The 19,137-nt window shown below is 46.2% G+C and overlaps 1 protein-coding gene across 2 annotated transcripts in view; it reads left to right on the top strand.

Moving 5' to 3' along the window:
- MED17 (mediator complex subunit 17) overlaps positions 1-17,283 on the top strand; it is a 51,870-nt gene extending 34,587 nt beyond the window's left edge. Inside the window, exons 9-12 of one of the 2 annotated variants that reach the window (XM_073582992.1) lie at positions 2,066-2,203; positions 2,720-2,837; positions 13,551-13,710; positions 16,996-17,283. In XM_073582992.1, coding sequence (XP_073439093.1) covers positions 2,066-2,203; positions 2,720-2,837; positions 13,551-13,710; positions 16,996-17,201 — 622 coding nt within the window. In that variant the 3' untranslated portion in view covers positions 17,202-17,283. Of the gene's footprint in view, positions 1-2,065; positions 2,204-2,719; positions 2,838-7,516; positions 12,215-13,550; positions 13,711-16,995 lie in introns of those variants that run through there. The other variant, XR_012233683.1, reaches the window with a different exon arrangement.
- Positions 17,284-19,137: the final 1,854 nt, after the last annotated feature.

The raw sequence follows: 19,137 nt of genomic DNA, 5'->3' as shown, positions 1-19,137 counted from the left end.
TTCTCACAAGGTCATCCAGACCATGATTAGAGCGAGAAAGCCAGCATCCTCACGCATCTACCACAGATGTTGGAAGGCCTTCTTCCAGTGGTGTGAGGAGAACAGTTTGTTCACAATGTCCTTTTCCCTTCCTTCCGTCATTGGTTTTTTTCAAGCGGGTCTCGACTCAGGCCTTTCGCTCAGTACCCTTAAAGGTCAGGTGTCCGCTCTGTCAGTTCTCTTCCAGAGAGATCTGGCTTCTCTTTCCCAGGTGAAGACTTTACTTCATGGTGTCACCCACCTGGCGCCACCTTACCATCTCTCTCCAGTCATGGAAAGTGGCCTTCCTAATTGCCATCACGTCTATCAGGAGGGTTTCCGAGCAGGCAGCATTGTCTTGTCGTTTTCCTTTCCTGATCCTGCACCAGGACAAAGTAGTTCTCCGACCCGTTCCTCCTTTTCTGCCCAAGGTAGTTTCTGCTTTTCGCCTCACCTGTGTCTCCCAATGAAGCGATAAAGAAAGAGGGATTTTTGGTACTTACCATAAAATCTCTTTCTTGAAGCCCTCAATGGGGGACACAGCACCCTCCCTGTATGTTTTTTTTACCGTGTTGGCCTACGTGCCTTTGTTTTTGGGTTGGTACATATGTTGAGCTTCTCCTACTGCTTTATCACCAACTGAGAAAACAAAAAGCACAAATATCCTGAAATAAAAAGTAAAAAATAAGCTGCAAATAAAGCATAAAGGTAATAATAATAATAATTAATAATAATAATAAGGGTATTTAGTAAACATAATTTTGATCAAAATAATGTACAAGCCATCCCGCCATGTCACGGCAACCCTTGTGGGACAGTCCCTACTCTAGTATTTAAAACCTTTTCACTTGCCAAGTGACGTGAATGTGAACAAGGATCGAGCGGCTGAACCACTAGTAAAAGCTTAGGCCAGACAGGATGGCTTTCCCAGCTCAGAAAGAGGGCGGTCACACCCATATATGCACTGAATGCACAATGAAATGAATAAAAAACGAATCTGAACTGAGAAAAGTAAGTTAATGTGTATGCACAATTTGAGTGCATATTAACACATGACCATTAACCAGAGAAAACAGAAAGCAAAAAGCACAAATATCCTGAAATAAAAAGTAAAAAATAAATTGCAAATTTTTTTTTTAGCACCGAGTTGCTTTGTGCTTGTCGGTGGGTGTATACTGCTGAGGAGGAGCTATTGTTTTGCATAGTGTCGGCCTCCTAGCGACAGCAGCATACACCCCATAGTTACCTGTGTCCCCCAATGAAGGCTCCAAGAAAGACATTTTATGGTTAGTGCCAAAATGCCTCTTTTCCTTTCCTTGTTTATTTTGCGATTTAAAAAAAAAAAAAAGTTGTAAATACAAACCCCCAAAAACAGTTTGTTTTGTTTTTTATTGGCAATTTCATCGTACTTTGAAAAGTTTTACTTATGTTTTAGTACATTGTACAGTAAAATTAATAAACCACACTCAACCCAGAAAAGAAAAATCAAGCCTTTGTACAACTATGTCGACAGAAAAATATTTTTTTTAAAAATGTCTTTTTGGAACCGGGGAGGAGAAAATGAGAAATTGTCATTTAAAGGGGAATTCCCAGTTGTTAAAGTGATGCCCAATCTTTAGGACGTGCAGTCCCTTTATGATTAGTGAGGATTCTTCCTGGAGGTCATCACTTGGGACAATTGATTTCCCTGCCAGGGACAAAAAACGAATATTGCAGTTGCATACCATCTCCAGCAGGGAGTGTCTGTACACTAGCAAGATCAGCGGTTCTATACTGCATGATCATTGCCAGATTTGATCCTGGGGGGTTTAACCTTTTTATTGACCATGGTACCTAAGGGGGGGTGGAGTTAGGCTGGGGGCAGAGGTAGCAGGAGATCTCCTTCTCCACCCAGAGCCCTCCCAGCATCATTTCTAGTGTAGGGGGAGTTTTTCAGTTTAATAATTTTTCAGGAAGGATCCAAATGAGATTCTGTAAATGCAGGTAAACGTTCTGAGCATACATTTCTAATGCACATTGAATCTATTTTTTTTTCTTGTCATTGTAGGACGGCCCGCACTATAGACACCCTGGCCAGCAGAATCGAAGACCCTCAAATCCAGGCCCACTGGTCCAATATCAACGACGTCTACGAGTCCAGCGTGAAGGTCTTAATAACTTCCCAAGGTTATGAACAGATCTGCAAGTGAGTGGCGGTGTCTGTATACAGGCTATGCCTGCCTGATCCCAACCATTAGCCAAAATTTGAGTTTCCAGCTCGTGCAAAACTACAAATCCCAGCATGCTCGTCATGTTTAGAGTTGCAGCAGTTAGAGGCTGTAATTGTAGACTTTTGGGTCTATTCAAAAGCAATTCATTTATGTTACTTTAGCAAAGCATTGCACACTGATAAAGGCACGATCAGTTTCCTGGAGCCATATTATTACGGGTAGCCTGGTGGTCAGAAATTATCAAAAATGTCTACAGGGTGGGCCATTTATATGGATACACCTAAGTAAAATGTGAATGGTTGGTGATATCAACTTCCTGTTTGTGGCACATTAGTATATGGGAGGGGGAAACTTTTCAAGATGGGTGGTGACCATGACGGCCATTTTGAAGTCGGCCATTTTGGATCCAACTTTATAAATCGCCCACCCATGTGTACCCATATAAATTATTTCCCTTTAGATTACTTTCTTTGTGATTTTTCTTCCTCCAGGTCAATTCAGTTGCAGCTGAACATCGGGGTGGATCAAATAAGAGTCGTCCACAGAGATGGCAGAGTGATCACCCTGTCCCATCAGGAGCAAGAGCTGCAGGACTTCCTGCTGTCCCAGGTGAGCCTCCATCTTCAACCTGCACTCCAGCAATATTCAACTCTGTTACCCTCTGACAGTTGCATTTTGGACACTTGTGTTATGTGATCCCAGTCTGACAACTGGGTGCTAACTGAGGCTCTATGCTGCAGGCACAGTCTTGTGACATCATCGCTGAGACTCGGACAGACTGGCTCACTGTTTCACCATTGTATTCAGCTGTTTCTGCAGAGGCTACACCACTGCCTCCACTCCCCACAAAGCTCTGCCCTCTTCTTTATGTCCTCCCGTGCAGCTGAAGATATAATTTCTTGGTAGAGCAGATGAGACCATATAATGATTAGTTGCAGTTTTAGTAGATTCTGTACATGGCGTTGACAGGAATACCTCCTGCTTGTAAAAGCTGACATAAAGAAACCTATCACGAGCAGGAGGCAGGGAGATTTAAGTTGCATTAAACAGGATACTGTGAGAGTCGTGGGACCCGAAAGGGGTATGCGAGGGCTGGGCTGTAGTCGCTACTCACAGTGCCATATAAATTGGCTAAACTGCCACGTTCAATGTTATCTCAGATAGCATATATAGTCGACTATCAGCTACAGCAATGCTGGTATATTACGGTGGTCTTAAAGGTTGGACCCCACCAGTTATAGTGATGGCATATCCTAGCGATAATCCAACATTTTATAATAAGGAAAAACGTCTTAACCTGTACTGCCTCGGACAATTTCTGGTTTTATGCTTTTGGAAGAAGGTGAGGAAGAAATAAATAACAAGACTCCTCACCTCGTGTTTGTGTCTCGTTAGCAGTTTTGGGGCTTGTTTGCTGTAGTTTGGAATACCAGCATTCATGTCACCACACAATGAAATGAAAATCAGGAAAATAAGTCAAGTGCTGTGAAAATAAACCACAATTCTGCCATTGTATATTGGGTTCCGTTTTTATGGCATTCATTGTGCTGTAGAAATAACTAACTATTAAGTGGTTTGTTTTGGGTTTTTTAATTTGAGCTAACTTTTTTATCATTTGGTTTCTTGTTTCACCATTTTTTAAGACTTTTTAATTTTTTTTTGTCTATGAAGGTATGTCAGGGCTTGTTAATTTTCATTTTTTTTGTGCGCTAAGCTGCCCATTTTATTGGTACCATCTTGAGTTACATTTCAGTTCGGATGGGGGGGTTCTGTTTTTTTCTTCTTGTTTTTTTTTTCACTTTTATAGGTTACATTAATTTTATATTGTGATCAGACTTTTGCAGACATGGTGACACTGTATATGTTTACTTTTACCGTATATACGCCAAGTTTTTCAGCCCCTTTTTGGGACTGAAAAAGACCCTCTCGGCTTATACACGAGTCATATGCCATGAAGCGGAGGGGAGCGGGGGAGCAGGAGACATCATACTCACCCTCTTGGCGTCTGCATATCAGGCTCTGCTACATCTCAGTCCCGGCGTCTGCATCTCTCTTCCTGTCTTCTTCCTGTGCGGTAATGTGACACCGCTCATTAAAGTCGTCCACTCCCATAGGGGTGGAGAGCATATTCATTACTTTAATGAGCGGTACCTGTGCTGTTCCATGCATGTTTCTAGTTAAAGAAATGTATTTATGTTTTTTCGCTTGTCTCTGCTGCCATCTACTGGCCAGACCATTTAGTTCCTCGGTCTTTCCTTGTTCAGCCTATGGGGAGGGGCTTCTCTTCAGCCTCTTCTCTTCCTGTTTGCTCAGTCATCGGCAGACATCTTACCTGAGAGAACTGTTCTCCCTCATGAGCTGAGGAAGCAAAGTCTTTTGACCCGCAAGTAGCGACTCCAGAGACAAGCTCCATGCAAGAGACTCAGTGTAATGTTTGAATCGTTATCTACAGAATAAACCAACATTGTTCTTCATCACAACGCGTGTATGCTTATCTGAGAAGCTGCTAAGGGTCATGTCTGCCTCGCTTATTGGATACACAAAGGTAGGAACTTCTCTCACTTACATGTCTGCATACCTTTAATCGCCATTAAGTGGGGACAGAACAGTCAAAAGACTAGCTTGTCGGCCCATACAAGTCAGAAGACTACTTTTAAAGCTCATAAGCAGCTAGAAAACCTCCTTATAGCCCAGCACCCCAGCTACAGATCTCCATCTGCCCCGTCTCCCTATGTGTAATCTGCCCAGCAACAAGCCTCGCACACCAGTCTGCCTGCAGCAGTGCACGTCTGGACAAGCCTAGAAGTAGCTCCACCACCTGCCACATCTTGCAATAACTCTGCTCGTACTGTTAATGAGGACTGTCTATGCACCTGCTGTTTCCTTCTGGCCACATCGCTCCTAAAGGCCTGCAGTACTCCATACCTCATTACCGCGCATCAGCGATCCGCGAACCCCCAAGTTTCGCCAAAGCCACTCTGGGAATCTCATCCGGGACCTCCCGCAGAGCCGCACAGCGATTTTCGGACCCCGATTCAAAAGTTGAATTTTTTAAAGAGACAGTACACCTTTATTCAAAATGGCCGAAAAAGACCTCGGACAGGTCCCTACTGATGAAACAGTGCAAATACAACCTGATACCGTCCACGATGAAGCCCAGGAGGCAGACCCCACATCTCAAGCAGACCAAGTCACCCGACCAAAACGTTCTGCCAAACCAACTATAAAGGTGCTTGAAAACTATCACAATATGAAAGATGAGCTATGTGATCACCTGGAAGAACAGTGGGAATGCGTCACCTCTTATATGTCAAGACTCGAATCCTCATCAGGCAACGCCGCAAGCTTGCAATCCGTCATGGAGCGGCTGAACACCGCCCGTGAAAGGTACAAGAGACTATCAGCAAAGTACATCGCTCTTCTAAAAGATTTTAATTCTGATGAAGCTCTTCCAGACCTCAGTGAGGCGCTAGAGACGGACAAGGAGAGAGACGCCAAGGTCCAACATGCCATAAACAAGGCTGAACACCGTATCTCTCACCTGCAAGAAACCAGGTCACACCGATCGACCTCATCTAAACGTTCCTCTCGGTCATCCAGGGCATCGTCCTCAAGAAGTTCAACCATGAGCGACAGGATACTAGAGGCCCGCATAAAGGCAGAGGAATCCAGAGTGAGACGTTCTTTCACTGAGAGAGAAGCTAAGGCAGAGGCAAAAAGGGCAGAAGCAGACATGGAAGCAAAAAGGGCAGAAGTGGAAGCAAAAAGGGCAGAAGTGGAAGCAAAAAGGGCAGAAGTGGAAGCCAAGAGAGCAGAAGCAGAAGCGGAGGCTCAGCTGAAGATTCTTCGGTCACAGATGGAAGAGGAGGTCGCACTAGCTAAAGTGAGACTACTTGAGCAGGCGTTGATCCAAGGTCCTGATGCAGCTAACTTGCCACCACTGGAATCAGACGATCCAGTCAATCGCACGAAAGACTATGTACTAAACCAGCTACCTGTAGCAACCCCGGTCTACAGTACCGTCCAAGTCGACGACACCAAAACCTCCAACGTACTCCCAGAGATACCTTCTCAAACACAGTCACCACAAGATGGCAACCAAGTGTTTCCTGACCCACCTTTACAGCTCAAGCGGTATTCGTCAGATTCTTCAAGGGCTAAACCACAGCTCAACCCTGCAGCAACATCATTCTATCCGGGAACAGCTCATCCATTCACACCAGGCGGCCCATACGCCCCAGGGGCATCACGAGTCGTCGTGGCAACGAGTGGTGAGAAGTCGGATATGTCCGAGTTCGCCAGGTTCATGGTGAGCAGAGAGCTAATCAACACCAGTCTTACGAAGTTTGATGATCGTGCAGAGAGCTACAGGGCCTGGAAAGCAACCTTTAAGGCAGCCATCGCCAATCTCAACCTAACTGAAGAACAGGAACTTGACCTCCTGATAAAGTGGTTAGGTCCAAGCTCTTCAACCCGCGTCAGGAGCCTCAGAGCGGTCCACGTGGGACAAGCAGAAGCAGGTCTCGCTGCCGCATGGCAAAGGCTGGAACGCACCTTTGGCAGCGCAGAGGCAATAGAGAAAGCCCTATTCAAGAGACTGCAGGATTTCCAAAAGATCAACCTTAAAGACGTCCACAAGCTGCAAGACCTAAGTGACCTGCTAATGGAGCTGGAGCTCGCCAAAAGAGACCCTCGTCTGTCTGGGCTGTGCTATCTGGATTCAGCCCATGGAGTAAACCCGATCGTGGTGAAGCTGCCATACAGCCTGCAGGAAAAGTGGGCAATGTCAGTATCAAGATACAAAGGAGTGAACGACGTTACCTTCCCTCCATTCATCCACTTCTGCAGGTTCATCGATGAACAGGCCCAGATGAGGAATGACCCCAGCCTCGACTTCCTAGAGTCCAACGCTTCGACAGCCGCACCAACTCCTGCGCCAAGGTATGAAAACACCACATACAAACGCAGAGACACTAAGAGAGCTGTGAGCGTTAGGAAGACCGAGCTACCGTCACCTGCAACGCCCACAGACGAACAGAACATCGTCTCAACACGAGATAAATCCTTTAATCGTGAATGTCCCATCCACAAGAAGCCACACTCGTTGACCAAGTGCAAAGGGTTTAGATCCAAAACCCTACAGGAGCGCAAGGAGATCCTCACAGAGCTCGGGGTTTGCTTCAAATGCTGCGCATCACTTGAGCACATGGCCAAGGACTGCAAATCCACAGTCAAGTGTGGGGAGTGCCACAGCGAAAAGCATGTTTCAGCCATGCACTCAACCCGAATAGCTAGAGACACACCGGCTGCAGTCACCACTGCTCCCGCTCCAAGTCATGGCGGGGAGCCACAGAATCAGACCGACACCGCCACAACTGTCTCCTGCTCATGCTCAGAAGTATGTGGAGAGGGCCGCATGGAGAAATGTTGCGCCCGAATATGCCTCATCAAGGTTTACCCCGAAGGACATCCAGAAAAGGCAATGAAGGTGTATGCCATCATAGACGACCAAAGCAACCGGTCCCTGGCAGGAGCCAAATTCTTTGAAGCCTTCGGAATTAGTGGACCATCAGAGCCCTACACCTTGAACACCTGCTCAGGCCGCATAGAGACTAGCGGCAGAAGAGCCCAGGGATTCATCGCTTCTCCTATCAACGGGAAGACTGAAATACCTCTGCCAACGCTAGTTGAATGTAACCAAATACCCAGCCATAGGAGTGAAATTCCTACCCCAGAAGCTGTACTTCATCAGCCGCACCTGAAGCACCTCGCAAGCGTCATCCCACCTATGGACAACAACGCGGAGATTCTACTCCTGCTCGGCAGAGACAACCTGAGGGTACACAAGGTGCGACAACAGTGCAACGGACCTGACTACGCACCATACGCCCAGAGACTGGACCTCGGATGGGTAGTCATAGGAAACGTGTGCGTTGATCGATCAGAAATCGACTCCTTCAGGACCTACGTCCATGGAGACGGACGCACAACCTGCCTAAGGCCATGTCCTCATCACTATGAAGTGAAAGAGAAGCCCCCAGACTCAATACAGCTGCCTGACATCGCTTCTTCTCTGCGTACCGACAACTTGGGAAGATCAGTCTTTCACATCACCAAGGACGACGATAAAGTAGCCTTGTCAGTGGAGGACAGAGAATTCATCGACATAATGGACCGTGAGTTCTCTAAGGACAAAACCGACCACTGGGTCTCTCCATTACCCTTCCGATCCACCAGGGTAAGACTGCCAAACAACCGAGACCAAGCTCAGAACAGATTCAACTCTCTTCAACGTTCAATGAACCACAAACCTGAAATGAGGGAGCACATTGTCGCCTTTATGGACAGAATATTTCGCAACAACCACGCGGAACCCGCTCCTCCCGTGAAGAAGAACGAAGAGTGCTGGTATCTGCCTTCATTTGGTGTCTACCACCCACGGAAACCGAACCAAATCAGGGTTGTCTTTGACTCCAGCGCCAAACATGGAGGCGTATCACTCAACGATGTCCTCCTCACAGGTCCCAACCTGACGAACAACTTAGTAGGAGTGTTGCTGAGGTTCAGGAAAGAACTCGTCGCCATCACTGCCGATATCGAACAGATGTTCCACTGTTTCCTAGTCAGGGAGGACCACCGGAACTTCCTCAGATTCCTGTGGTTCAAGGACAACGACACCAACAAAGAGATGGTGGAATACCGTATGAGAGTCCATGTCTTCGGGAACAGCCCTTCACCCGCAGTAGCAACCTACGGTCTCCGAAGGACCGCATCAGAGGGAGAGTCTGAGTATGGCACAGACGCAAGAGACTTCGTTGAAAGAGACTTCTATGTAGACGACGGGCTCAAATCACTGCCCACTGAAGAAGCAGCCATTGATTTGCTCAAGAGGACCCAAGGTATGCTGGCCCAGGCAAGGCTCAGGCTTCATAAAATCGCTTCAAACAGCCCGACCGTAATGAGAGCCTTTGATTCGGGTGATCACGCCCCTGGATTCAAGGACATTGACTTGGGGCTAGACAGCCCACCCGTGCAGAGGAGCCTAGGCATCAGATGGGATCTCGCAGCCGACTCCTTCGGGTTTCAAGTGAATTGCTCGGACAAACCGTTCACAAAACGTGGTGTCCTCTCCATAGTGAACAACTTATTTGACCCGCTGGGGTTCGTGGCGCCCATCACCATACAAGGCAAATCCTTGTTGAGACAACTATCTGAAACTGTCAAGGATTGGGATACCCCGCTCCCCTCCGACAAAGAGAAAAAATGGGAAACTTGGAAACAGTCGTTGTGCGGATTGAACAATATTCACATCCCGAGATGCTACACCAAAATCTCCCTTGCCTCTAGCGGAAGGAAAGAACTCCACGTCTTTTCAGACGCCTCCACAGAAGCCATAGCGGCGGTTGCATACCTGAAGGTGATGGACGCCAGCGGGCAAAGCTACGTCGGATTGGTGTTCGGCAAGGCGAAGCTAGCCCCGAAGCCCGACCACACCATCCCCAGACTCGAACTCTGTGGAGCCGTCTTGGCAGTGGAAATTGCTGACTTCATACTACAAGAACTGTGTATCGAAATAGATGAGGTCCAATTCTACACCGACAGCAAGGTCGTTTTGGGTTACATCTACAATACATCGAGACGATTCTACGTGTATGTCAGTAACCGCATCGAAAGGATCAGGAGATCCTCCAAACCGGAACAATGGCGTTACGTACCATCGGAGCTGAATCCAGCAGATCTTGCAACCAGACCCATGTCTATATCTTCTTTCGTTAACTCTTCTTGGCTTACAGGTCCAGAGTTCCTGCTGAGACGGTCAGAAGAAGGTGTCCAGGAAGACTTCAGCATCCTAGATCCAGACAACGATCCAGATGTCCGAACTGAGGTCCATACCCTGACCACCAGTGCTGAGAAAACATCCTACCTCGGCTGCCAACATTTTGAACGTTTCTCCAGCTGGTTAAGACTCGTCAGGACTGTTGCCAGGTTAGTGCACATCGCCAGATGTTATCGTGCAGACTTTAAAGGCAAGGACTGTCATCGCTGGCATGTATGCCACAGACCTCTTTCTGCTGAGGACATCTCCCGTAGTGAGTCCCTCATTATACGCCACCTCCAACAGAGCGAATTCGCCACCGAATGGAAGTGCTTAAATAACAAACAGCAGATTCCATTAAGAAGCCCCCTCGCCAATTTAAACCCAGTAATGGACAGCTTCGGCTTACTGAGGGTTGGCGGTCGTTTAAGCCAGGCTCGTTTCGGTGTCGCAGAGCAAAATCCTCTCATCATTCCCAACAAACACCACGTTACAGTCTTACTGATCCGTCATCATCATGAAAGGGCTGAACACCAAGGCAGGCAAATTACAGAGGGCACTCTACGGTCTGCAGGCCTCTGGATTGTCGGGATGAAGAGACGTGTAGCACAAATACTTTACGATTGTGTGCACTGTCGCAAAGTGAGAGGAAAGCAACTGTGCCAACAAATGGCCGACCTACCTACAGATAGACTTTCCATGGAACCACCTTTCACCTATGTGGGCCTAGACGTTTTCGGACCATGGATGGTATCCACACGCAGAACTCTTAGCAGCCGTGCGGACAGTAAGCGGTGGGCTGTGCTATTCACCTGCTTGAGCATCCGAGCCGTTCACATCGAGGTGTTAGAGTCCATGGATACCTCCTGCCTGATTAACACCTTGAGAAGATTCCTCGCCATCAGAGGACCAGTAAAGCAGCTGAGGTCCGACCGCGGCAGCAACTTCGTCGGTGCATGTAGAGAGCTGAACATCGACACCAAGCCAATCCAAGACCAGCTGGCAGACAAGGGTTGCACCTGGATCTTCAATTCTCCTCACAGTTCTCACATGGGAGGCTCCTGGGAGAGGATGATCGGAATCTCACGCAACATCCTGAACTCCATGCTAAAGGACGTCAACTCCTCGAGACTCACGCACGAGACTCTAGTGACTCTTTTAGCCGAAGTCTCAGCCATCATCAACTCGAGATCCCTTGTGCCGGTGTCAATGGATCCAGAGGTACCAACCATGTTGACTCCCAACATCCTTCTTACTCAGAAGATCGACAACGCGGTAATTCCCAGCGGAGACTTCACTCATGCCAACACCTACCAAAGACACTGGAAACGAGTCCAATATTTGGCCGACTACTTCTGGAACCGATGGAGGAAGGAATACCTTACCATTCTTCAAGGGAGAAGGAAGTGGCGACATCCCAAGCCGAATATCAAGGAAGGAGATCTGGTCCTCATGAAAGACCAGACCACTGAAAGGACTGACTGGCCTCTGGGACTTGTTACCAGGACACTGCCTAGCCAGGACGGCAACGTGCGGAAGGTGGAGCTGAGGGTCTTTAGGAAGGGTGAGACGAAGATCTTTGCGAGGCCAATCCATGAACTCGTCCTCTTACTGCCTATCGAGAGCGCCACTACGGGATGAGCGTTCTGCACCCGAAGTTTGGCCGTTTTTCTGATTTTTTTGAACTTTAATTGTTGCATTTAACATGCCCTTTCTTTTAGGTTTATTATTATTATGGACAATAGTGGAATCCCCATAGTGAATTCCAGACGGGGAGTGTGCTGTTCCATGCATGTTTCTAGTTAAAGAAATGTATTTATGTTTTTTCGCTTGTCTCTGCTGCCATCTACTGGCCAGACCATTTAGTTCCTCGGTCTTTCCTTGTTCAGCCTATGGGGAGGGGCTTCTCTTCAGCCTCTTCTCTTCCTGTTTGCTCAGTCATCGGCAGACATCTTACCTGAGAGAACTGTTCTCCCTCATGAGCTGAGGAAGCAAAGTCTTTTGACCCGCAAGTAGCGACTCCAGAGACAAGCTCCATGCAAGAGACTCAGTGTAATGTTTGAATCGTTATCTACGGAATAAACCAACATTGTTCTTCATCACAACGCGTGTATGCTTATCTGAGAAGCTGCTAAGGGTCATGTCTGCCTCGCTTATTGGATACACAAAGGTAGGAACTTCTCTCACTTACATGTCTGCATACCTTTAATCGCCATTAAGTGGGGACAGAACAGTACCATGTGACCGCACAGGAAGAAGACAGGAAGAGAGATGCAGCAGAGCCTGATATGCAGACGCCAGGAGGAGTGAGTAGCACTAGGGGAGGGTTAGCCATGCCATATTCACCTGTCCCCGTTCCATCGCTGCGCTCAGTGTCCCAGGTCCTCTGGCTGTGACGTTCAGGTCAGAGGGTGCGATGACGTGTTTAGTGCGCGCTCTCTACCTCAACAGTCACTGCAGAGAGCCGGCGACACTGAGGAGCAGCGGGCAGCAACGAGAGGTGAGTATGTCATTTTTTTTTTTATTTAATCGCATGTGATGGGGCCACCATTAACCTTTGTGCAGCATTATATGAGGCGTATTTTAATATGGAGCATCTTATGGGAGTAAAAAGAAGTGAAGGATGGCACTCACCGTTCTAATATTGAAGACTTAATTAAGTGATAAAATCATTGGCACAGGAGCAATGTGCTAGGTGCGGTATACGGCCATTTCGCGCTACTGCGCTTCTACGGGTCCTGATCAGAACCCGCAGAAGCATGAAACGGCCATGGTTCGCACCTAGCACATTGCTCCTGTGCCGATGATTTTTATCACTTAATAAAGTCTTCAATATTAGAGCGGTGAGTGCCATCCTTCACTTCTTTTTACTTGTTTGTTTCATGGATTGAGCACCAGTTCTTTGTGAGTATAAGGCGTTTTTATCATGTGTGTGACATGACCTCTAAGCATACTGCTGAGGTTGTAGTGGTGCAGCAGTGCCAAGTCTTTTTTCTATTTATTGACATCTTATGGGGCCACCATTAAACTTAGTGCAGCATTATATAGGACATATGTTACTATGGAGTATCTTATGGGGCCACCATTTTACTTTTATTAGTAGCTATTTTTGTTTTTGAAATTTACCAGTAGCTGCTGCATTTCCCACCCTCATCTTATACTCGAATCAATAAGTTTTCCCATTTTTTTTTTGTGGCAAAAATTAGGGGGCCTAATACTCATAATACTAGCTTATACTCATGTCGGCTTATTCTTGAGTATATAGGGTGTATTGGGAAAAGGAGACTTGGGCTTTTATGGGTTTTTGGGTTGTTTATTTTTTTGTTTTTTGCCTTCACGCCACTCCTAAGGGACTTGAACTTGCGATCGTGACTTTTAATATCTACTGCAATACTGAAGTGGTGAAACAATGTCCTATGGAGCGAAGCCTCCGGCTGGAGCACAAGCAGTCCCTTTATGAGCAGGACATACATTTATATTCTCCATTGCCTCCTGTGTGTTCTCAGATGTCTCAGCACCAGATCCTCGCTGTTCAGCAGTTGGCCAAAGTAATGGGTTGGCACGTCCTTAGCTTCAGCAACCATGTCGGTCTGGGCCCAGTAGAGAGTATCGGCAACGCGTCATCCATCACTGTGGCGTCTCCCAATGGGGATTATTCCGTCTCAGGTATGTGGAGCTGTTCTCTCTGGTCTCTCCGTTACTTTCCCTCCCTCGTCAGATCATTAAATAAGAAATGCAAAAAAAAGAGAGAGGACAGCACCTCCAAAAATCATACAGTGATCTAATGCCACTAGGCAAAAATATATATAACATGAGGTTCTTGGTTTAACATTCTGATTGGACTGTATGAAGCCCGAGGTTTGCCGTGACGTAGCAGTGGGCTTCATACAGTCTGATCAGAAAGTTAAACCAAGAACCTCATGTTATATATATTTTTGCCTAGTGGCATTAGATCACTGTATGATTTTTGGAGGTGCGGTTCATGCTCTTTCTTTGGTCATTAAATAAAAAGTTTGCTCTATAGATTGACTTTACAGCAGAAAAGGGAAGAAGAGCACAACCTACTGTAGCATAAGTAATGTATGTACGCAGTGACTGCACCAGCAGAATAGTGGGTGCAGCTCTGGGGTATAACACAGGATGTAACTCAGGATCAGTAATGTATGTACACAGTGACTGCACCAGCAGAATAGTGAGTGCAGCTCTGGGGTATAATACAGGATGTAACTCAGGATCAGTAATGTAATGTATGTACACAGTGACTGCACCAGCAGAATAGTGGGTGCAGCTCTGGGGTATAATACAGGATGTAACTCAGGATCAGTAATGTAATGTATGTACACAGTGACTGCACCAGCAGAATAGTGGGTGCAGCTCTGGGGTATAATACAGGATGTAACTCAGGATCAGTAATGTAATGCATGTACACAGTGACTGCACCAGCAGAATAGTGAGTGCAGCTCTGGGGTATAATACAGGATGTAACTCAGGATCAGTAATGTATGTACACAGTGACTGCACCAGCAGAATAGTGAGTGCAGCTCTGGAGTATAATACAGGATGTAACTCAGGATCAGTAATGTAATGTATGTACACAGTGACTGCACCAGCAGAATAGTGAGTGCAGCTCTGGGGTATAATACAGGATGTAACTCAGGATCAGTAATGTATGTACACAGTGACTGCACCAGCAGAATAGTGAGTGCAGCTCTGGGGTATAATACAGGATGTAACTCAGGATCAGTAATGTATGTACACAGTGACTGCACGAGCAGAATAGCGAGTGCAGCTCTGGGGTATGTATAATACAGGATGTAACTCAGGATCAGTAATGTAATGTATGTACACAGTGACTCCACCCGCAGAATAGTGAGTGCAGCTCTGGGGTATGTATAATACAGGAGGTAACTCAGGATCAGTAATGTATGTACACAGTGACTCCACCCGCAGAATAGTGAATGCAGCTCTGGGGTATAATACAGGATGTAATTCAGGATCAGTAATGTAATGTATGTACACAGTGACTACACCAGCAGAATAGTGAATGCAGCTCTGGGGTATAATACAGGATGTAACTCAGGATCAGTGATGTAATGTATGTACACAGTGACTGTACCAGCAGAATATTGGGTGCAGCTCTGGGGTATCATACAGGATGTAACTCAGGATCAGTAATGTAATGTATGTACACAGTGACTGCACCAGCAGAATAGTGAGTGCAGCTCTGGGGTATAATACAGGATGTAACTCAGGATCAGTAATGTATGTACACAGTGACTGCACCAGCAGAATAGTGAGTGCAGCTCTGGGGTATAATACAGGATGTAACTCAGGATCAGTAATGTATGTACACAGTGACTGCACGAGCAGAATAGCGAGTGCAGCTCTGGGGTATGTATAATACAGGATGTAACTCAGGATCAGTAATGTAATGTATGTACACAGTGACTACGCCAGCAGAATAGTGACTGCAGCTCTGGGGTATAATACAGGATGTAACTCAGGATCAGTAATGTAATGTATGTACACAGTGACTCCACCCGCAGAATAGTGAGTGCAGCTCTGGGGTATGTATAATACAGGAGGTAACTCAGGATCAGTAATGTATGTACACAGTGACTCCACCCGCAGAATAGTGAATGCAGCTCTGGGGTATAATACAGGATGTAACTCAGGATCAGTAATGTAATGTATGTACACAGTGACTGTACCAGCAGAATAGTGAGTGCAGCTCTGGGGTATCATACAGGATGTAACTCAGGATCAGTAATGTAATGCATGTACACAGTGAAGGGATTACAGAGAACCTGTCATCTGATTTATGCTTCTCAAACAGCATGCAGCATGAATCAGAGCCTGGATGCACAATTGAAGCAAGGTATATTTGTCTCTGAAATACTCCAGCATTTCAGAGAAAATAAACTTTAAAGGGGTATTCCCATTGCCAATAATCCTATCAAAAAATGTAGTAGGCATAAAAATAATATTAGCAAATCCCTCCAATTATAAATGTAGTTTAGTTTTTCTGATTTCCTATGTATCTTTTGTCTTGTGCAGACATTGCAGGACCTTAAGTATCAATGGATATGACCATTAGCAACTAGCTGTCATTTCATCAGTAGATGTAACCATGTTTTCAATCAGGCTCTCTGCCCCTACATTATGCTGTTCTCCGAATAAATCACAAAAACCTGCTGGCAGATTCCCTTTAATCGGAATATTGGTCCGCTAATTATTATACTATATAAGGTTTAATCTAGATTATTTATTTGATTCTGATCTATTTATCTCCTCTGTATCGTGTACATCCATCGCACATCGAGTACAATTCCCCTCGTCTAGGTTATGTATCAGAGTGTCGGCTGCATTTACCAATCTCATATCTAATGATTGTATCTATCAATCACACATTGAGATCCCCCACTCAGCATTTTTCTCTTTTTAATCCACCCCCACAGATCCTGCATTCAGAGAACAACTCCTATCACGTATCTGGCACCCAGACTTTTTACCCCCACAGATCCCGCAATCACTGATTACACCCTCTGCGGATCCTGCATGGAGTGATCGACTCCTCTCATATACACGTCCTGCACCCAGCAATTTCTCTGGCCTCTCGTTTGCTGATCGTTGTCTTTGGCGTACTTGAAAAATATGTTAGACAGTCGCATCACCTGCAGGGAGAGCGTAACAGTCAGTCAATACCTGTATGTGTTGTGGTTGTCGAACAGCTGTGGGGATTCGAACATATTTTCTGAGCACGCCAAAGTCACCTGGTTAGCACCCGAGCATGCTCAGATAACACCTTATAGGACCATGTTCGCTCATCACTGGTGATGTTCCTTTTTTCAGAGGAGTAGTTTTGTATTGCCGACTGGCTCAGTGCTGCGCTCCTATTGATTAGACCGGTACTCCTGTATAATATGGATTTTCTGTATATATCCCTTGCAGTTCGTAACGGACCGGAGAGCGGCAGCAAAGTCATGGTACAGTTCCCCCGATGTCAGAGTAAAGAGCTCCCCAAGAGCGACGTCCTGCAGGACACCAAGTGGAATTACCTGCGAGGAACCTTTAAAGAAATCCAGTGGAATAAAATGGAGGGGCGCAACTTTGTATATAAAATGGAATTACTAATGGCTGCACTGACGCCGTGCTAAACTGTGTAAATAGTCACTATATTCCCAGCACACAAGCAGGGGATCACCTAAATTGCTTTAATAAACAAGATCTTTTTTTATAGTTTTTTGTTTTCTTTCCTATTTTAATAAAAGGTTGTCTGACTTCAATAGTGATCTGCTGTGATCGCTGAGGTGGTGCTGCTGCCAGCCACACATTCTCCCTACAGTGGCCTCTACAGGTCAACAGTAGAATTACATGGTAGCTGTCCAAAGTAAATTGCGGTGCATTAGAGAGGAACAAAAATATATACGCAGGACCCGGATCTGTTGTTCACATTGGCACTTCATGGCAAACTGACTAGTGTCCTGTGAATTTCCTTGTCCAGAACTTGAATGAGAATTTCCTTGGCACCTCTGGTATCTACTAGGTCCCTGTAAATTCATGACTGTGCAATGCTCTCCATGACATCACTGGGACCTTCCAGAGGTGCCAAAGATGCTGCCATTCGAGTGCCAGCCAAGGAAATTTGCAGAACTTTGGTCCATATGCTAGAGTTACCGACATGGATGCCAATTCATATTTTTTGCTAATCTCTACCGTCCATGTAATGCACAGACTCGCTGTGTCCCTGGGGAACCAGTTTCTATAAAGTTCATAGCTTGGGAACCAAAAGTTGCAACGTTTTGCACAAATTATAGTTGCACAAAAAACGTTTCAACTTTTGGTGTTTCTCCGACTGTCCGGGCCTGTTCTGTCACCTTTCTGAAAAACGGAAGGCGCTTCACGTTGCCTAACAGGACAGACTCTAAAAGATCATAATTTTTCTGCAAATGTTTTCAAATTTGTTTCAAGACAGAATTTTGGAGCAGAGTTGCCCTAAAAAATCGTTCAAAAAAAAAAAATGCCGCTCTATTCAGTTTTATGTTTTTTATATATATTTTTTTTTTTAAGCGGCTCCTAATGGAATCTGTTCCAAGCATATCTTAAAAACATTGAGGAAATTAAAATCCTCAAAAACAAAAGCTACAAAGAATGGGTATGTGCGCACATTGTCTTTTAAACTCGAGCGAACCTTACTATTTGTCAAGCAGAAAACTCTATTATATAGGAATCTGGTTTTTTTTTTGTTTGTTTGTTTTGCTTTTTTCTTTTGGGGGGGTTCTTCCTGAGCATTTTCTCTTTCGTCTCATTGGGGGACACAGGAACCGTGGATGTATGCTGCTGTCACTAGGAGGTTGACACTATGCATGAAAAAAATGTTAACTCCGCCTCCGCAGTATACACCCCTCTGACCGGCTGTAGGACAATCAGTTTTGCTTAGTGTCTGCAGGAGGTGGACAGGGGTCTCTTGTAGACCCATGCCTACCTCAATGTGCGTAGTTCCTTTTCATGTAACCATGGAGGGATACAGAGTAGATTTGCTACATCTGTGTTCCCACACCGGGGTCATGAGTACGGCGTGTACTGCCACCCCGTATCCTCATGATTCCCACGGGCAGGACCCTATCCCCTAACACAGGACTCGTGTTCAGGTGGCCGCTCGTGGTCCTGACCTTCGTCTCCCATCACTCTCCCACCAGAGCCTGATGATCGAGAGAGACGCCCTGCAGAAAAGGTTTGGGACAACAATCTTTTCATGCAGATAAACAGAGATAAGAGGCTGCAGCGTTGTATGATCTGCTCACCAGCCGCTCTGGCTGAGGTGACCGCTGTAATTAGCACTCGAGCTTACAGCACAGGGCTCTATTCTTATCTTAAGAGCCAACACTTACTATTAAGCAGTGCGGTTCCAGCATCCTCCCGTGGTAGCGTGATGGCCTGGGCTCCAGCAGGAGCCCAGCATGGCCGACGATAGATTCCGGCTCCTGGCAGGCTCCGCTCCCCCGGCTTCCTCTTCCTGTACCAGCGCCATCTTGGTGCTCCAGGAGGCTAGAGCAGGGCCCCACCCACCGCTTCCGGGCGGGGATTTCCTAA

This window comes from Dendrobates tinctorius, unplaced genomic scaffold (genome assembly GCF_039654945.1).
Source record: "Dendrobates tinctorius isolate UK_male_01 unplaced genomic scaffold, ASM3965494v1 ptg000075l, whole genome shotgun sequence".
NCBI lineage: Eukaryota > Metazoa > Chordata > Amphibia > Anura > Dendrobatidae > Dendrobates > Dendrobates tinctorius.
Note: the sequence above shows the minus strand (reverse complement) of the source record. Positions and strands in the feature narration are given on the sequence as shown.